This window comes from Podarcis pityusensis (genome assembly GCF_964106645.2).
Source record: "Podarcis pityusensis genome assembly, chromosome: 7".
Lineage (NCBI taxonomy): Eukaryota > Metazoa > Chordata > Lepidosauria > Squamata > Lacertidae > Podarcis > Podarcis pityusensis.
In genome coordinates this window covers 86,812,160-86,828,691 of record NC_138031.1, presented here as the reverse complement: position 1 = coordinate 86,828,691, position 16,532 = coordinate 86,812,160, and the positions used below count along the sequence as shown (strand labels likewise).

General features: G+C 41.4%; 1 protein-coding gene across 10 annotated transcripts in view; it reads left to right on the top strand.

Moving 5' to 3' along the window:
* LOC308482216 (ankyrin repeat and KH domain-containing protein 1-like) overlaps positions 1-16,532 on the top strand; it is a 90,323-nt gene that overhangs the window by 60,656 nt on the left and 13,135 nt on the right. For all 10 annotated transcript variants that reach the window (XM_081015116.1, XM_081015112.1, XM_081015115.1 and 7 more), the window contains 7 exons: positions 1,647-1,822; positions 3,419-3,581; positions 6,363-6,458; positions 8,219-8,335; positions 9,789-9,963; positions 12,115-12,571; positions 15,314-15,460. In XM_081015116.1, the coding sequence (XP_080871242.1) occupies positions 1,647-1,822; positions 3,419-3,581; positions 6,363-6,458; positions 8,219-8,335; positions 9,789-9,963; positions 12,115-12,571; positions 15,314-15,460 (1,331 nt within the window). The remainder of the gene's footprint in view (positions 1-1,646; positions 1,823-3,418; positions 3,582-6,362; positions 6,459-8,218; positions 8,336-9,788; positions 9,964-12,114; positions 12,572-15,313; positions 15,461-16,532) is intronic.

Sequence of the window (16,532 nt, the reverse complement as noted above, 5' to 3'; positions counted from 1 at the left end):
TCAAACAAACTTGTGGTAAAAATGGTTTTGGCAATAGACTTAGTTTAAAGCTTCCGGTTTTAACTATTTCAGTAATTTGAAATCAAGCCAACTTATCTTATCCATCACTGAGTATTAGAAGGCTTTATTGCTTTTACTTTAGTAAATGTACCATTATTCATGATACCACATCATGGCTGACATTGCCTCAAAAGCTACACCTGATGGCAAGATACCTTACTGGTTATCATACTGGTTTTCACATAGTGGGTTGCAGCTATCCAAGCTAAGATGGATTGCAGCCTAAAGTGCACCACACCACTTGTTTTGATATTAAATTAGAGTGAAGAGAAAATTGAAGCAGATATGAAACTTATGTACTTTTGTGTGGAATAGGGAATTTTGGCAGCTGTTTTTTTCTTGCCGTTGCATAATAGATTGTAACTGTAAAGTAGAGAGGCACTCACTGTTGCAATAGCCTCTTTTTTTGCTGGTGGTCCTAGAGAGAAAAGGCAAAAGATGAACAGTGAAAAAATTGAGTGGCTCCTATATTGGAGGTGGGTGTTAAAGATGAATTCTGGATCTGAAAAGGATTAAGACTACCGGTTTACAGTAGGAGTGAGGAACCTCTGGCCTATAGACCAGAAGCAAACTGGGGCCTCCTCATCTGCCCCACCAGCCTCTTCTTCCAGAGTCTGCCTACTCCATGTCCCAGTTTCTGTGGCCAAGCAACAAGAGAGTGGTGGTGGAAGAGATTACGAGCTGTCCAAAGAGTAAAAGATTGTTATTTTTCCATGGGCAGTTTGCTGCAGTGTGTGTAGGATATATTGGGTGGTTGTGGCTTTATTCTTCAACACAAAGGAATGCAGCTCTCGAATCGAAAAAAGTTCCTCATTGATCGTTCCTCACTTCCTGTCAGTTGATCTTTCCTCACTTCCTGTCAGTTGATCTTTCCTCACTTCCTGTCAATAAGGGGAGAGAAAAGAGGAAAGGGATGGGGAACCTTCTGCAATTCGAGGACCGCATTCCCATTTGGACAACCTGACAGACGGTGCATGCCAGTAGTGGCAAAGACCCACTTCTCTTCCCTTATTGACTAAAAGTGCAGAAACCTTGAGGTAAATTGAAGATTAAAGAAATACATTAGCTTTGACTCAGTTTAGTTCCTGAACTATAGCCCTGTGGGAGCCTCTGCAGGAGGAGTCGTACAGGTGTATTGGAGAGAAGCAGGAAACAAAAGCCCAAACACTAGCCAAAGAAAATGCAAACTGCAAAGTCTTGAATATTGTGGTGAGCAGATTAATATTAACATTCTGAATATCATGCTAGTAAATAAGTGATCAGGTACTTTTGTTCAAATTGTTCAAGTGTGCAGTGTTCAAGGCAGCAAAGTTCTATACTAAAGCAAAGCATTGTATTTTGATGTAACATCCATTAAAGTGAACATTTATGCTGTACAGATGCTTCTTGAACATAATAGTCCCAAGACCTTACAGCTTTTTTTTTGACTTGTGAATCCATTGTGTGTGACTCTAGCTACCCTGAGTGATGTTGATAGGTCTTGCATTCATTGGGGTCCTTACATAGTGAAAGAGGTTGGCAACTGTTTCTGGATTATGTTTAGAACTGCTTTATATAGACTCTATTTCAAACATTCTTTTAAACAGACTGGGCTCACCCCTCTGATGGAAGCTGCTTCTGGAGGTTATGCTGAAGTTGGAAGAGTTCTTCTTGATAAAGGAGCAGATGTCAATGCTCCTCCCGTGCCTTCCTCAAGAGATACTGCTTTAACAATTGCAGCAGATAAAGGCCACTACAAGTTTTGTGAGCTCCTGATTAATCGGTATGTCATTGTTTTTACATGAATAACTATAACGACTAGAGTACCCACATACAAAAGTAGGTACCAGCAGACTCAGAAGAACCTGGTGGTTTTGCAGCACTATATAAAAAAGCCACAGGGAGGAGCAAAAACTAGTTCCTTAGAAATGCAATGGCATAGAACGTTGAGACTGGCAGCATTCACACATCATAGTAAACCATAGTTAATGGTTTACCATGTGACTGCAGAAGGCTCCTGCTTCACTCCTTCCCTCTAACTAGTGGAACTTAGCATTGTAATATACTAAAGTTCTGCTCCTAACAAACCACAAAGTTAAGCCCGGCTTACCAGTCATGATTTGTTTGAATGAAACAAACTACCTGGTGTTGGACATAATGCTAAACTTGGTTTGTTGCTCCTGCTAGCTAGAGGGGCTGTGTGAAAATGTTGCAATCATCATGTTTGGAGTAAACGATTGACTATGGCTTACTAAAGGGGTGAGGAAGCTGTAACCCTCCAGATGTTAAATTCTGCAACTCCCATCATCTCTGGCCATTCTGACTGTGGTTGATGGGAGTTTAGTCCAACGACATTTGGATGTGTGCAGGTTCCCATTCTTGCGTCTACTGTAACCTACAAACTGGGCTATTTGAGTGAAGGGGGAATTGCCAACTGGGTGGGAGGGGGAACAGAGTGGAACAGCTGGGAAGGATTGTAGGAGAGAGACAGATGTTAAGAGGTGCAGAGAACCATCTCAAATGAAGTTCATTCTCCATATTACAGATTGAAAGGGCTTGTGATAGGGAGAATATAGCAGCCCTGCAGTGTATTTAACATGCTTTACTGGTTGAACTGAACCAGAGTACAAACCCTGCACTGTTATCCGTTGCATTTATCTCCACATTGCAAGCTGGGTTCAGAAAGTAGCATGCAACAACCCTGCAGTATAATTCACTGTTAATATTGCCAGTCAGGGGTGGTCACTATTCTAAAACTGCCCCTTTAGACTTTCCTTTGGGCCAAGTCAAGCACTGAGTTGCATTTACAAAGACCATTGCTCTATTGATTTTCATGCAGACTGTAACTAAAAAATTTGTAACTAAAAATATTTATTTTACACATGAAGTCAGACCAGAAACTCCTGTCTTTGATGCTCACTTTTGTGTTTTCCACTTCCTCAGCCACAAGTTCACATAATATATGCACCCATGATAACACTGCAGCACTTAGTTGTGAGACCCCACTTGTAAGATAGTAAAGTCAATTCAGTCCCATGCATAAGAGGAAAGTATCAGCATGCTTGGCAAGGTTTGCAGAAATAAAAAAAGAAAAACTTACAGAGAAAAAAGCCACTTTGCATGTTCCGATTGACATAGTGCTAACATGTTAGGAAAAGGATGGGATGATTTGAAACTCAGACCTTAAAATTTTGTTGTAGGCCCCCTTTTTGGAATTCAAAATTTCAGTTTAGTCTTTATAGCACATACCTCAAGATCATGGATGACGTTCTGAAGTTCTTAACAGCTTCCATATAACCAGTGTTTGTGAACTGAAATGTAGTTTCAATTTCTGCCTGGATTTTTTTGCCAGCTTGAATTTAATTCTAATTCCTTTCAGGGGGGCACATATTGACGTTCGCAACAAGAAAGGGAACACACCGCTCTGGCTTGCAGCTAATGGTGGCCACCTTGATGTAGTTCAACTGCTTGTGCAGGCAGGAGCTGATGTGGATGGTGCAGATAACAGAAAAATTACTCCCCTTATGTCTGCATTTCGTAAAGTAAGTTCATTGATGTTTCACAAAATTTAAATCTGAAAAAGTCAACTTGATGGTTTTTCCTATCTTTTATCTTAGAATGAATGAAATTTCCTCTTTTTCTGTTTTCCTGTTGCTGTTTGCCTTATGACGACCTTCCCCGACCTAGTGCCCGCAGTGTGTTTCTGACAGCTGCCCCCAGCCATTATGACTGATGGAGGGCAGTGGTTCAAAACATTTGGAGGGCACCAGGTTGAGAAAGCTTGCATTAGGAATTGATGTGAACTGTAAAGTTTGTACTTTACATTTGAAGAAGCAATTTCGCCTGCCTAAAACAATGTTTATGTCCGCTGATTCCCAGGATATAATTGCTACCTAGTTGTACTTACTCACTTCCTCCATAGTAATTGTGGAACTGCCTCAAATGGTCATGATCCTGACACTCAGAGCAGGACATACCCTCAACATGTTTTGGTCTTCAGGTGGGGAATGGTCATGGTCAGACCACTTCCTGGTAAAGTTTGTTATTGTAACTGCTATTCATGCCTGCAAGAGTGGAGGACCAGTTCAGGTTGTCCGTTCTGAGGCTGATGGCTCTGGAGGATTTCCCAGTGGAAAAAGTAGGTGATTTTGTTGCGGTTCTTGTTTTGCTGTGGAGCAGTGAGACAAGAAGGGCTGCTGACATGATCATTCCCAAACCTGCTCTTCAGTGCTGTGGAGATCACATTGCTTGCTCATATTCCCAAGAGCTGCAGTTGATGAGATGGAAAGTGATGAAATCTTGCTTTCAAACTGGCTAAACACTCGTTAGGAGGCATAATCCTATTGTACTGCATCCATTGCTCCCTCAAGGAGTCAGCTAGCAGGTCCAGAGACTTGTTACCCTGGATTCGAGTGCAGATCCATGAAATCATATCTGCAAGTAGTTTGCAGTACCCTTTAAAGACAAAGTCTTCATCTTGACTTGGATGCCACTGTCCAATCACGATGTCCAGTGCTATACCTGGATCATTTTCAGTTGATGTTGCCTGATGATGTAGCCAGGATACTTACAGCAATGCCTTTGACCACATGCACTCTAGACTGTGGCTGGTCAAAGCTAGCTAGAATTTGGGGTGACTACATGGGTCCAGGATGTTATGAATGCATCACTGCATGATGGGGTGGTCCCAGCTGCTCTTAAAGAGGGGGGTAGTGCAATTACTCCTTTAAAAACCTATCCTGGACCCACTACTGGTCAGCCATCAATGTCCCTTTTGCAGGGAAGGTGGTGGAGCAACTTCCAAGTGTTCCTGGATGTCACTGATTATCTGAATCCACTTCAGTCTGGTTTTAGGCCTGATTAGGGGCTGAATCAGCCCTGGTGGATGACCTTTATTGAGAGGGACAGGCAGATTGTGATCCTGTTACTCTTAGTTTCCCAGAGGCTTTTCATACTGTTGATCCTGGTATCCTCCTAGATCAGCTGTGTGGCCTGGTTATTTGAGATACTGTGCTGGATTCAGCTAATGGTCCTGCTACTGGAAGCCTATTCAAGGACTTCCACTAGGGCAAAGGGGCTGTCCTGCCTCCTGCTCTCCGCCCCCCCCCCCCCATGACTCAGGTGGAAGTCAGGAGAACCCCCACGGAAAAAAAACCACCCAACAACCACGTAGGAGGAGAAGAGAGATTGTTCTGTTGAGGAAGGTGAAATGCTTGCACTGACAGAACATTTGTAACAGTGCAACATCAAATTCCTCCTTTACAAAGGTTCCATTTCTAGCTGTGTGGTAAAGTCCTGAGAGTAACATTGGGGCACTGCTCTTCAATCTTCTGGCAGTTGTGCTGTGGGGCTCCACGGGGGTACCGTTTTGTCCTCAACTATTTAACATCTAAATATGGAAGATGCCATTAGGAGTTTTGGAGTATGGTGCTAGCACTACACTGCTTTTTTCCTCTATAACATCTGAATCGGGAGAGGCTGTTAAAGCCCTGGACCATTGCTTTTAATGCAGTGGTGGTCTGGATGAGGGCAAATAAACAGCATTTGAATTCTGGAAAGACAGAGGCATTATAGGTAGGTGGTTTCAGTGTCCAGAGGATAGGACAGTTGCCTTTTTTAGACAGGGTTTCACTTCCTCTAAAGGAGGAAGTACGTAGCTTGGGGATTACTCCCGGGTAAATCGTTATCATTCCAGACCCAAGTGACCTCTGTGGCTGGCATTCCTTTTACCAGCTTTGTTGGGTATGTCTGCTACCACTATATCTGGATCAGAATAATTTTGGCCACTGTAGTACATGCATTGTTAATCTTGACATTTGACTGATTGCTTCCAGCCCTTGGTCTGGAAGCTCCAATTAGATGGGGGGGTAGATGACTGGCAGCATGTGACCTCTGATAGATATCATATCATATATCATATATGTGCACTGGCTGCCTGTATGCTCCCTGACCAAGTTCAAGGTTAAACAAAGCCCTGAACAGCTTGGGTCCAGGATACCTTGAGGAATCCTGATCCTTGAGCCTGATCACTGAAATCATCTAGAGGAGTGCTGTTGGTTGTTCTCCATGTTGAGAAGCCCAGCTGGCCTCAATCATAAGTCTGGTATTAATGTTGCTGGTTCTGTGCTGGAAACACTTGCTTTTGATTTTCTGTTGAAGACCTTGTTATGCTGGCAGGCCTATGCAGTTGTTTAAAGTTTTAATGATTGTTTTGTACTGTTTTTAATGGTGTTTTATGTTTTAGTGTATACATATTGGTGTGTACCATTCTGATAGGAGATGATAAATGAATAAAACCTTGGTGCTGCTCTTTTTTTTTCCAGGGTCACGTAAGAGTAGTGCAGTTTTTGGTAAAAGAAGTTAACCAGTTTCCTTCAGACATTGAATGCATGAGGTACATAGCAACAATAACTGACAAGGTGAGTGCCAGAAAGGCTCCCAATATGTTCTTAAATGATGTGGTGCACCACCTGCAACTTAACAATGATTAAAATCAACAGTGGCGGTTTTTCCCCAGCAGTAGCTCCCATATTTATTTTTAATAATGCATAGATAAATTCAACAGATATTGATGCTACTGAGCATGAAGCCAAATCTAATAAATATTGATAGTCTTCTTGAAAACCAAACATATACAGAGATTGAACATAGCCTACCTTGGTTATTTTAGAGGAAAGGTGAACTATAAAAAATGGAAACAATTATGTCTTGGTTCTGTGATATGTTTATGAAACTGAGTGTTAGACCACTTGGATCTATTAACTTGCAAGCAAAGTTGCTATCTGACAATGAACAGCTAGGTGTCCCCATCCCGATTTCTTGAGTGAGGGCATTTTCTCCGTTGTAGGTGTGGTGTGTTGGTGGGGAGGGGACGGTCTCTATTCACCACTTAAAACAAACAGACAAAAAAAAAAACAGATTGCAAGACTTTTATAATTGAAGATCACAGCTCCCAAATAATTTAGGGGAAAGGTCTGAAAGAAAAAAAGTTCACAAAATGAGGTCAGACTAAAGGGAGGATTTTCAGCACTTGTTACATCACTCTCACAAGATCCAGTAGGTGCCCTCTCACAAGATCCTGTATAGTGGAACCACATTATACTATACAAGAATATTGAAAGTGCTAATTTTAAAAAACTTTATTCAAATAGAGATTATATCCAAAAAGCACATCCTTGATGGAAATTGCGTGGACTGTGCACAACAAATTGGAAATAAATGTATGTAGGTTGGACAAAAATGAGGTTCAGAGAGAGGGGTGGGGCTGTTGAAAACTGGTGTATTTTCACAGGCCTGCATTGGAAATGTACAAGGGAGGCATTGCATCTATTATCCAACACGCCTGCCTTCCACCAGTACCCAATAGCTGAATTTCAACAAGCACTGATTTTTTTACAAAAATATTGTGTTCAGTTTTACCGCATATGTCTTAACTACCATTATATAGAGATAGATACGCAGCTGCTATTGTGAAGGGCTGTACTTCACAATATGTTAGACTTTGTGAATTGGCATGGCTGAATGCTTTTGCCACTGGAAAAAAGACCTTCCAAAATGTTAGCAAGAAGGCTAGGAGTGAATGCTTCTCTAAGATGCTAGATTTCCCCTAGTAGGAATATGTATGGGGAAACATTCGGTAGGAGGGAATAAATCTTGTCTGAAGTAGTAAAGACTTTTCTGGTCTGTACCATATCCAACATCTTCAAATCTGGATTTGCCTAAGGAAATTGATCACCTTTACTTCCATTAGTAGTTATGGTTTTGCACCTATTATCAAGGGCAGCATAATAAATGCTTTCTAGATTTGGAATGCCATGCTATAGTTGTATTCTAAAAGTAGGCAGGTGGACAACTGGCCAGCACAAGGCCTGTCAGTTGAAACAATAAACTCTTATAGTATTAAACTTGCAGCTTCAGTATAAATTCTGCTCTTTTTGCATTGAAAGATCAGTTAGCACATGTATGGCAAACAAATTGATAATTGCTTTAAAATTATTTAAAAGCTGTATTTTCAGAAAACTGTAGATCAGCCTAACAGTAATCAAAAATCACTAGTTTTAATTCATTACCTACAGACATATTCTCTGGTACTCCATTTGTATATGTCAGTGAAGTAGTTCTTGGTGTCTAGCAATTTGCTGAACCTATCTTTCCTTTTCACAAACTTTCTACTGTATAGGATTTGCTGAAGAAATGTCACCAGTGTGTTGAAACAATTGTGAAGGCAAAGGACCAGCAAGCAGCTGAAGCAAATAAGAATGCAAGCATTCTGCTAAAAGAGCTAGATTTGGAAAAGGTAAGATGATAGAGTACTTCCCCTTGCTTAAATACTGTTACATAAATCAAGTGAAATCCTCTCTCAGACTTATGCATGCACCTGCGTGGGATAAATGCAGCAGAGGATTAATCTGAGTCTGCTGTGGATTTTAATTTTCTGGAGTAAGCCACCATCACTCCTTCACTCAGGCTAGCAAGACTTCTAAATCAAATGGGTATAGATCTAACAGTTGAAAATCCTAGCCATCCCCATGAGCCACATTCTGGATTAGATTTGGCCTTCTTGCTACATCTTCCTGTGTAACGTAGCAAGCTAGTAGTTACTAAAGCAGTATCTTGCGGTTGGGGGGGATTCCAAAGTAAAGCTTACTTTAGTTATGGATAGTAATAACAGAAAGTGGTCCGCTACACTATGGTCTAGTTTGGACACCCTTTCTCAGCCTCATACATTTATAAAGCTTGAAACAAGTGTCAAGAGTCCCAGCACTCCTGCTTCACCTTGTGTGCTTGATCACCACTCTTTTTAGCTTTTAGTAAGCATATGCTTCCTTCGGGGGACTCTTGAGTTCATGTTAATTAGTCAGGATCATATTCATGTTTTATGAAGCCTAGACTTAAACATACATTAAACTAAATGTAGTCCACTAAAAATAGGTATAAAAAATTGGTCTACAATTGCAATACAGTGGTACCTCGGGTTAAGTACTTAATTCGTTTCGGAGGTCCGTACTTAACCTGAAACTGTTCTTAACCTGAAGCACCACTTTAGCTAATGGGGCCTCCTGCTGCTGCCACGCCGCCGGAGCACGATTTCTGTTCTCATCCTGAAGCAAAGTTCTTAACCTGAAGCACTATTTCTAGGTTAGCGGAGTCTGTAACCTGAAGCGTATGTAACCCGAGGTACCACTGTATAAAAGAGCAGGACCACTGCAGATTGATTTATATTCAGTATTTGAAGGTGGCTTTCAGGGTTTCCACTCTTAAGGACAATCTAGGCATATCTGTAGACAAATCTATTACAAAACACATTTGTAGCACAGTTGACCTAAGCAACAGTGCGCTTTCCCACACAGGATGGGATCTGTGTGAGCCAAGCCAGATTGGAAAAAGCACTTCTGTTTACTTTCATTTTTTTTACTTTTTCGTTTTACTTTTTCATTTTACTTTCATGTTTAGGGAAGTTTTTAATGTTTGATGAGGTATTGTTTTTAATATTCAGTTGGAAGCCGCCCAGAGTGGCTTGGGAAACCCAGCCAATTATTATTATTATTATTATTATTATTATTATTATTATTATTATTATTTTATTTGCGTGGGGGGATCATTCATTATGGAGGTTTCTTGAGCCAAAAAGAAGACACTGGAGAATTTAGAATTCTTTATATAATGCATTTGCTGTAGTTATCAATGTAGATATGTTTATATTCTATATTGGTGTGTAATCAGGTATATTGTAAATTATTTTTCCACAGTCCAGAGAAGAGAGTAGAAAGCAGGCTCTTGCAGCAAAAAGAGAGAAGAGGAAGGAGAAGAGAAAGAAGAAGAAAGAAGAGCAAAAACGAAAACAGGAAGAAGATGAGGAGCACAAACCTAAGGAAACACTAGAGCTGCAAGAAGATGAAGATGAAGATGAGAATGATGATGATGGTGAGGAATTCATCACTCCTTCAACTTAGTTTTCTTAACTTGTATTTTTGGGATTTAAAACTCTTCTAAAGCACAGAGTGAAAGTAATTTTTACATGTGTTTTGGTAATAATTGGTCACTTCATTTGAGTAAGGAAATCCAAGTCATGTGTGAGGGACTCTGTTAGCAGTGTACATCGTACACAAACACATTGCTTTTCCTTTCTAATTTATATAACTAGTAGAGTTGTATTTAGAATGACTCTGTAGCGAAGAAAAGGCTTAGTCCAGAAAATACATTTTGAAAAAGATGGGTTTTAAAACCCATTTAAAAATGCATAGTTTCTGTGCTTCTGTGTGTAGGAGTGTAACAGGCTGGGAGCTGCCACAGAAAAGGCCCCGTTTCTCATGCGTGGCAACCAAATTGACATCATAGGAAGGTACACAAACAGGGCCTCTGAGACTTATCTCAGTGCCCAGGCAAGTTTGTATGATTGCTTCATACAATTATCCTTCAGATAATTCTGTCTCAAACCGTATAGGGCCTTCAAGGTTAATACAAGCACTTTGAATTGCATCCAGAAATGCACCTATAACCAGTGCATTTGGTACAGAATTGGTGTCATGTCCTCCAGTTCCCTTGCCCCTACCAGCATCTTAGCAGTGGAAACCTGCACCAGTTGGAGTTTCCACACCATCTTCAAAGGCAGCCACACAAAGAATCCATTATGGTAATGTCTTGGATGTAATTTGTGCGTGGATTACTGAGGCAAGGTCTGGTCTCTCTAGATAGGGCCATAGCTGCTGTATCAGCCTAAACTGGTAAAAGGTATTCCTAGCCTAATCCCAGGATGCAAGCCAGAGTGCTTCCCCATTCAGGACTGTTAAATCATTCCATCCATGGAGAGCACCTCCGTCTTGTCTGGATTAAGCCTCAGCATGTTCACCCTCATGTATGCCAGAATCGTTTTCAGACACCTGTTCAGATGTTCCACAGCTTCAGGAAGATGCAGGCAATGCTATTTTTCTAGAAAAACAGGTGCCCTAACTCACCGTGAAAGCTTCCATTGTTCTCTTATAATGGCACTGAGTTCCAGCTGGGGGGAAAACAAACCTGGTTGTAGGTTAGAACTAGGTGTTGTCTGTATATTGGTGACACCAAAGTCCAACTCTCCATGTTAAACAGCGTGTGGACAGAATAATACCTTGAAGCACCCCACAGATCAAGGGTGAGAACTTGAAGGCCCCCAGCACCACCTTGGACTGATCCTTTAGGACGCTCTGGAGCCAACATACTACAGTGCCTCCCATGCCCAACCTAACAAGACAGCCCCAAAGGATAATCTTTATCTTTCCTCTTCTGCCACAACCCAGTCAAACTGTAGATTTAAACTGTGCTTTGGGAAAGGATCTGTGTGTCTTACATAATGGATACTGTAGGCACTGTGTCTATTACCCTTGGCCATCCAACAATCACCTGCTCTCTCAAGTATCCCTTCCTGTTTCTTCTTCACACCCGGGTTCTTCCCCCCCCCCCCAATAATTCTGATGACTGGAACTGACTTCAGCACCACTTATTCCTATGGCACTGGGTAACGTAAGTCCTGGTTACAGCCCCTTCTGAATGCCTCATCTCATCTCTACCCTAACCATGTGGGAAGAAGTTCTGCAGCAACTCTGGGGTAATGCAAAAATGGGACTCAAGTTGTACTGTCACTTTTTTTACTCCCTTGTTAGTAATTCAGCCAAAGCCACCTCTTCCCTAAAGCTTTTGAAATCACCTTCGAATCTCATCCCTCTGAAATGAAGCTTTGCATATTAATATTGTCCAATTTCAGACCATCTGAGTTCTTGCTACCCTGTAAAGTACCTTATACATTGATGCTATATAGTTCTATATGATACATACAGAAGAAAATCAACAAACAGTTCCTAGAATAGCAGGTTTCAAAAGAAGTGCTTTTTTAATTTATCCGTTGTGATTTAAACAGCTAGTAAAGCATTTAAAAAATAGATTTAAAACCAGAATGCTAAAAGTCTGGTCTAACCTGCAGAAAAACTCTGCCTTTGATGTCATGGTACAAGTCACTACCATTCTGATACAGTTTTTTTTGGGGGGGGGGCACTGTTCCCATCATTAAGTTTTATTTTTTTTTAATCTGTTTTGTTTCAGTTGATCAAGAAGTTCCTTTAGAGCCTCCAAGTGCAACCACTACAACTACTATTGGAATATCTGCAACATCAACTACTTTCACAAATGCTTTTGGAAAGAAGAGGGCCAATGTGGTAACAACTCCCAGCACAAATAGAAAGAATAAGAAGAATAAAACAAAAGACACTCCTCAAAATGTGCAGATAATTTTGCCAGACCAGCATATAACTCTAGCACAGCAAAAAGCAGATAAAAATAAAATCAACGGAGAGCCAAGAGGCGGTAGTGCTGGTGGGAATAGTGATTCTGACAACTTAGACAGCACAGATTGCAATAGTGAGAGCAGCAGCGGTGGTAAAAGCCAGGAACTAAACTTCACTATGGACACACACTCTTCAGGCGAGAGACGATATGCCTCAGTACTGCTCCCTTCTCAGGAAGACAAGACTAACACCTCAGTTTCCAAAGTGCAAACCAGGTGAGTCACAAGTTATATCTCCATTACTGAAGCTTTTAATGAGTCTTTTTCATGCTAGCTTGATGCTGAAATGTTTCTGAATGCACATGTTTTGGACCTTGGGCTTCAAGGTTGGGGGATTAGAGGCTTTAAATTACCTTATAGATCCCCAAATTAGATATTACTAAGGAGATGAGCTCTCCTTGGTAACCTCTAATTCATCCCTCCTGATAAAAAACAAAGCAAAGCAATTAAAAGCAACAGCTGCACGTTAATCCTCCAGGACAACAGTAACAGCAAATGATATCATCTAGTTTTGCCAGAATGTAACTTTGAAGACAGGGTTGGGCAGCAGGTTCTCTGACCTCGTGGTGAAGGTGGGCGTAACAGATGCTGCTTGCTCTGCACATGAGCACCTGTGTGCTCCTCTTAGCAGTTGTCATCCTCCTGCATCAAAGGTTTCCTGTTGGTGGGAGCAGTGACCATTAGCATGCAAGTGTGTTGCTTAGCCAAGGCTAATGGTTCCCAATTCCCCATAATCTAGAGCAGGGGTGGCTAACGTGATGTACAAGGCCATTTCCCCCTGCTGCACCCACCTGTCCCATCCATACCTGACATGACTGCAAAGGAACTATTGGGAATATTAGGGTGCACTTTATACAGTGGTACCTCAGGTTACATACACTTCAGGTTACAGACTCCGTTAATCCAGAAATAGTGCTTCAGGTTGAGAACTTTGCTTCAGGATGAGAACAGAAATCGTGCTCTGGCGGCAGCAGGAGGCCCCATTAGCTAAAGTGGTGCTTCAGGTTAAGAACAGTTTCAGGTTAAGAACGGACCCCCGGAACGAATTAAGTACTTAACCCGAGGTACCACTGTATTGTCCCTGTGCAAGCAAGGCTTGCATTCGGAACCTTCTAAAATTTAGCACGGAATGCAAGGCCCACTGGAATTTACTGCTTGATAAGGAACAGTGGGAAGCTCCCTTTAATGCTCCTGGTCATTCCTTTGCAGTTGTGGGTTTGCCTGCCCCCACAGTTGATGTCGTGTGTGGGCAAGTGGGTGTGGTTAGACAGAAACAGCCCTGTGGGCCTAATTAAGTCCCTTTAAAAGTTTCCCATGCTTGTTTTAGAGAGATCCTGTGAATACATGTTGGCTACAGGCCTACGCTTCATGATTAGCTAGTTCCGTATTCTTTAAAAGATTCATACCTTACATTGCTTATAAATAGTACAAGGTACCTAAGAACATCACTATTAAAATAACAAAACATCAAGTTTTTACAAGATCTAAGCAGAGTGGCTGGGGAAACCCAGCCAGATGGGCGGGGTATAAATTGTTGTTGTTGTTGTTGTTGTTGTTATATAGCATAAAAAGATAAAACAAATCTTTAAAAGCAACAACAGAAGATGAAACAATTACAACTGACATATCTAAGTAGCTCAAAATCAGCCAGCTACTAAAACCAGATGTTATAGTCCAAAGTCAAGTCTTCTTTTTTAAACAAAAATATTTGGCATTCACTATAGTTTCAAGTGGCAGGAGCATGACAAACTTGTTGAGCACCAGGGCCTTGGTACAGCTATGAAGAAGGTCCTTTTCATGGTCACAGCCAGATGGATTTCAGTTATAGTTGCAATATATACCAGTTTTGGTCTGCCCAGCACACACAGGTTCTGCCTCTGCACTATTCAAACCTTCTAGAACTAAACCTAGATACTTCTGGTGTAAAAGATCTGCTCTTTGACTATAGTGCTTGTGGCCTATGGGGTGAATTCCACATTTTTCTGTTCAGTTATCTTTTCAGCCACCATTTTATCATTAGGGAGAATTTCTTCTTTGTCTTTCATCCAAGTGACATCTTCAGAATTTTCTAATTGGGTCTCTTCACATACCATGTAACATGAACTGGCCCAATACCAAGTACCAGGTGGTTTTTGAGTACATTCTAGTCACAACCTTTGAATGGTGCTCCATATGTATTGTTCTACCTGGCCCCAGTTGTCAACTTAAGCTGAGTGGACACTTCAGATGTGGGCTATCCTTATCCTTGTTCATATGAAGATACCTGCATCCAGTATCTCAATAACTAGCTTACCAATCTCCTATGTTTGTGCCCCCACAAAAAAACACAAAGCTGAGGTTGCTTACCTGAAATTGATGTTTCCTACATAGCTATCTGTGCATCCACACAGTTGGTCTTCCATGTTGCAGGTAGCTGTATAACTATGATACTTAAGTGCCAAGCAGGAAGTTGTGGTACATTTACACTACACTTGAGCAGATCGTTCGTGCCAAAAGTTAGTTTTAAATTCAAAAAGTTCTGAACAATGCTGTGCACAGGTTCATAACCTTTAAGCGTATTTGCATAATTACCACTCATAAGAACACTAGAGTCAGGTAAGCAGGCTGTTCAACAGTCCCCCATCCCCTTTGCACATAATTAATGCAACTGTTGCCACAAAATAATTTACGCTGCCATTAAGTGTTATCAAAAGTTATTAATCTTTTATCAAAATAAGTGCCCCCCTACATAATCATTAGCGCTCATCTGTTGATAGAGCTTCCTGTATTAGGAACAAATGTTCCATATTCTGTGCTCACCTGAACTCATCTGGAAATAGGATTATGCTGCCTGAGCACTTGGAGGACTCTATTGATAACAATTTGTATCATTGACTTACATGGAATTCAGTAATTGGAATTGAGATTTGGATCGTTTGGTGGCAGGCAATCTATAATCAAACTTATCTTTGTTTTTAGACTTGAAGGTGAAGCTAATCCAAACTCCTTAACAACAAGTTATAAATCTGTGTCCTTGCCTCTGACGTCTCCGAACATAAAGTTGAATCTGACTAGTCCAAAAAGAGGGCAAAAAAGAGAAGAAGGCTGGAAAGAAGTAGTGAGAAGGTAAGTTGTTTTCATGCAGTTTCATGAATGGCATCTGACCAGTTTGAGCATGATTGGTAATTTGGTCAGTTTTGAATTGGGGGTGAAGGTATGACAGTATACAAATGGTAGTGGATACACGTGTCAGATTTTTTAAAAAAAGCACTTGGCATTTGCTAACTTTAACATACATTATAAGTCTTAAATGCTGTGGACTTGAGGAGCAAACATTAGGGTCACATGCTCTCTATCCCACAAACTTAAGTGTTAAGTAGCATCACATAAGCAGCGCCTACTCATGGATCCTAGTTCACAGTGAAGGTTCTGCACATGGAGGTGGGGAGTTGAGCCTGAGGTTTGTGTATGCACCCCATTATGTAAAGCTGAGATGCTGGGTGTCTGGGAAGCAGACTGTCAATTCTCTTGTAAGAGCCCTGTTGTTGTTGTTGTTAAGTTAGTAAGGCTTGAGGATGCAGACAAGGTGCTTGGATTAGTCAGGGCGACCACTTATGCTCTGGACCCTTGTGGCTGATAAAAAACTAGCAGTGAGGAGACAGCTGGCTGGGCCAGTTAGGTGATTCATGCCTTCTTACGAGAGGGGTTGGTCCCTGCCTGCTTGAAGGAGACAGTGGTAAAACTACTCCCGTTCTTGGGCAAGGTTCTAGAGTGGATGTTCATGCACCAGATTCAAGCGCTCTTGGTGGAAACTGAATTTCAAGATCCATTTCAATTGGGTTTTTTGGGTTTTTTTTGCCTTGTTTTGGCACAGAAACTGTTCTGGTCACTCTGTATGTTGACCTTTGCTGGGAGAGAGACAGGAGAAATATGTCCTTGTTTATTCTTCTTAACCTCTTAGCAACTTTCAATACCATCGACTTCTGGAGCAGTTGTCTGCGTTGAGGGTAGATGGCACCACTTTGCAGTGGTTCCAGTCCTACTTGGATGGTGGTTCTCAAAGGGTGATGCTTGGGGAGTGCTCTGCAGCCTCGTGGAACCGTCAATGTGGAGTTCCTCAGGGCTCGATTTTATCCCCTCTGCTGTTTACATGAAACCGCTGAGTGGGGTCATTTGGAGTTTTGGAGTACGTAGTCAG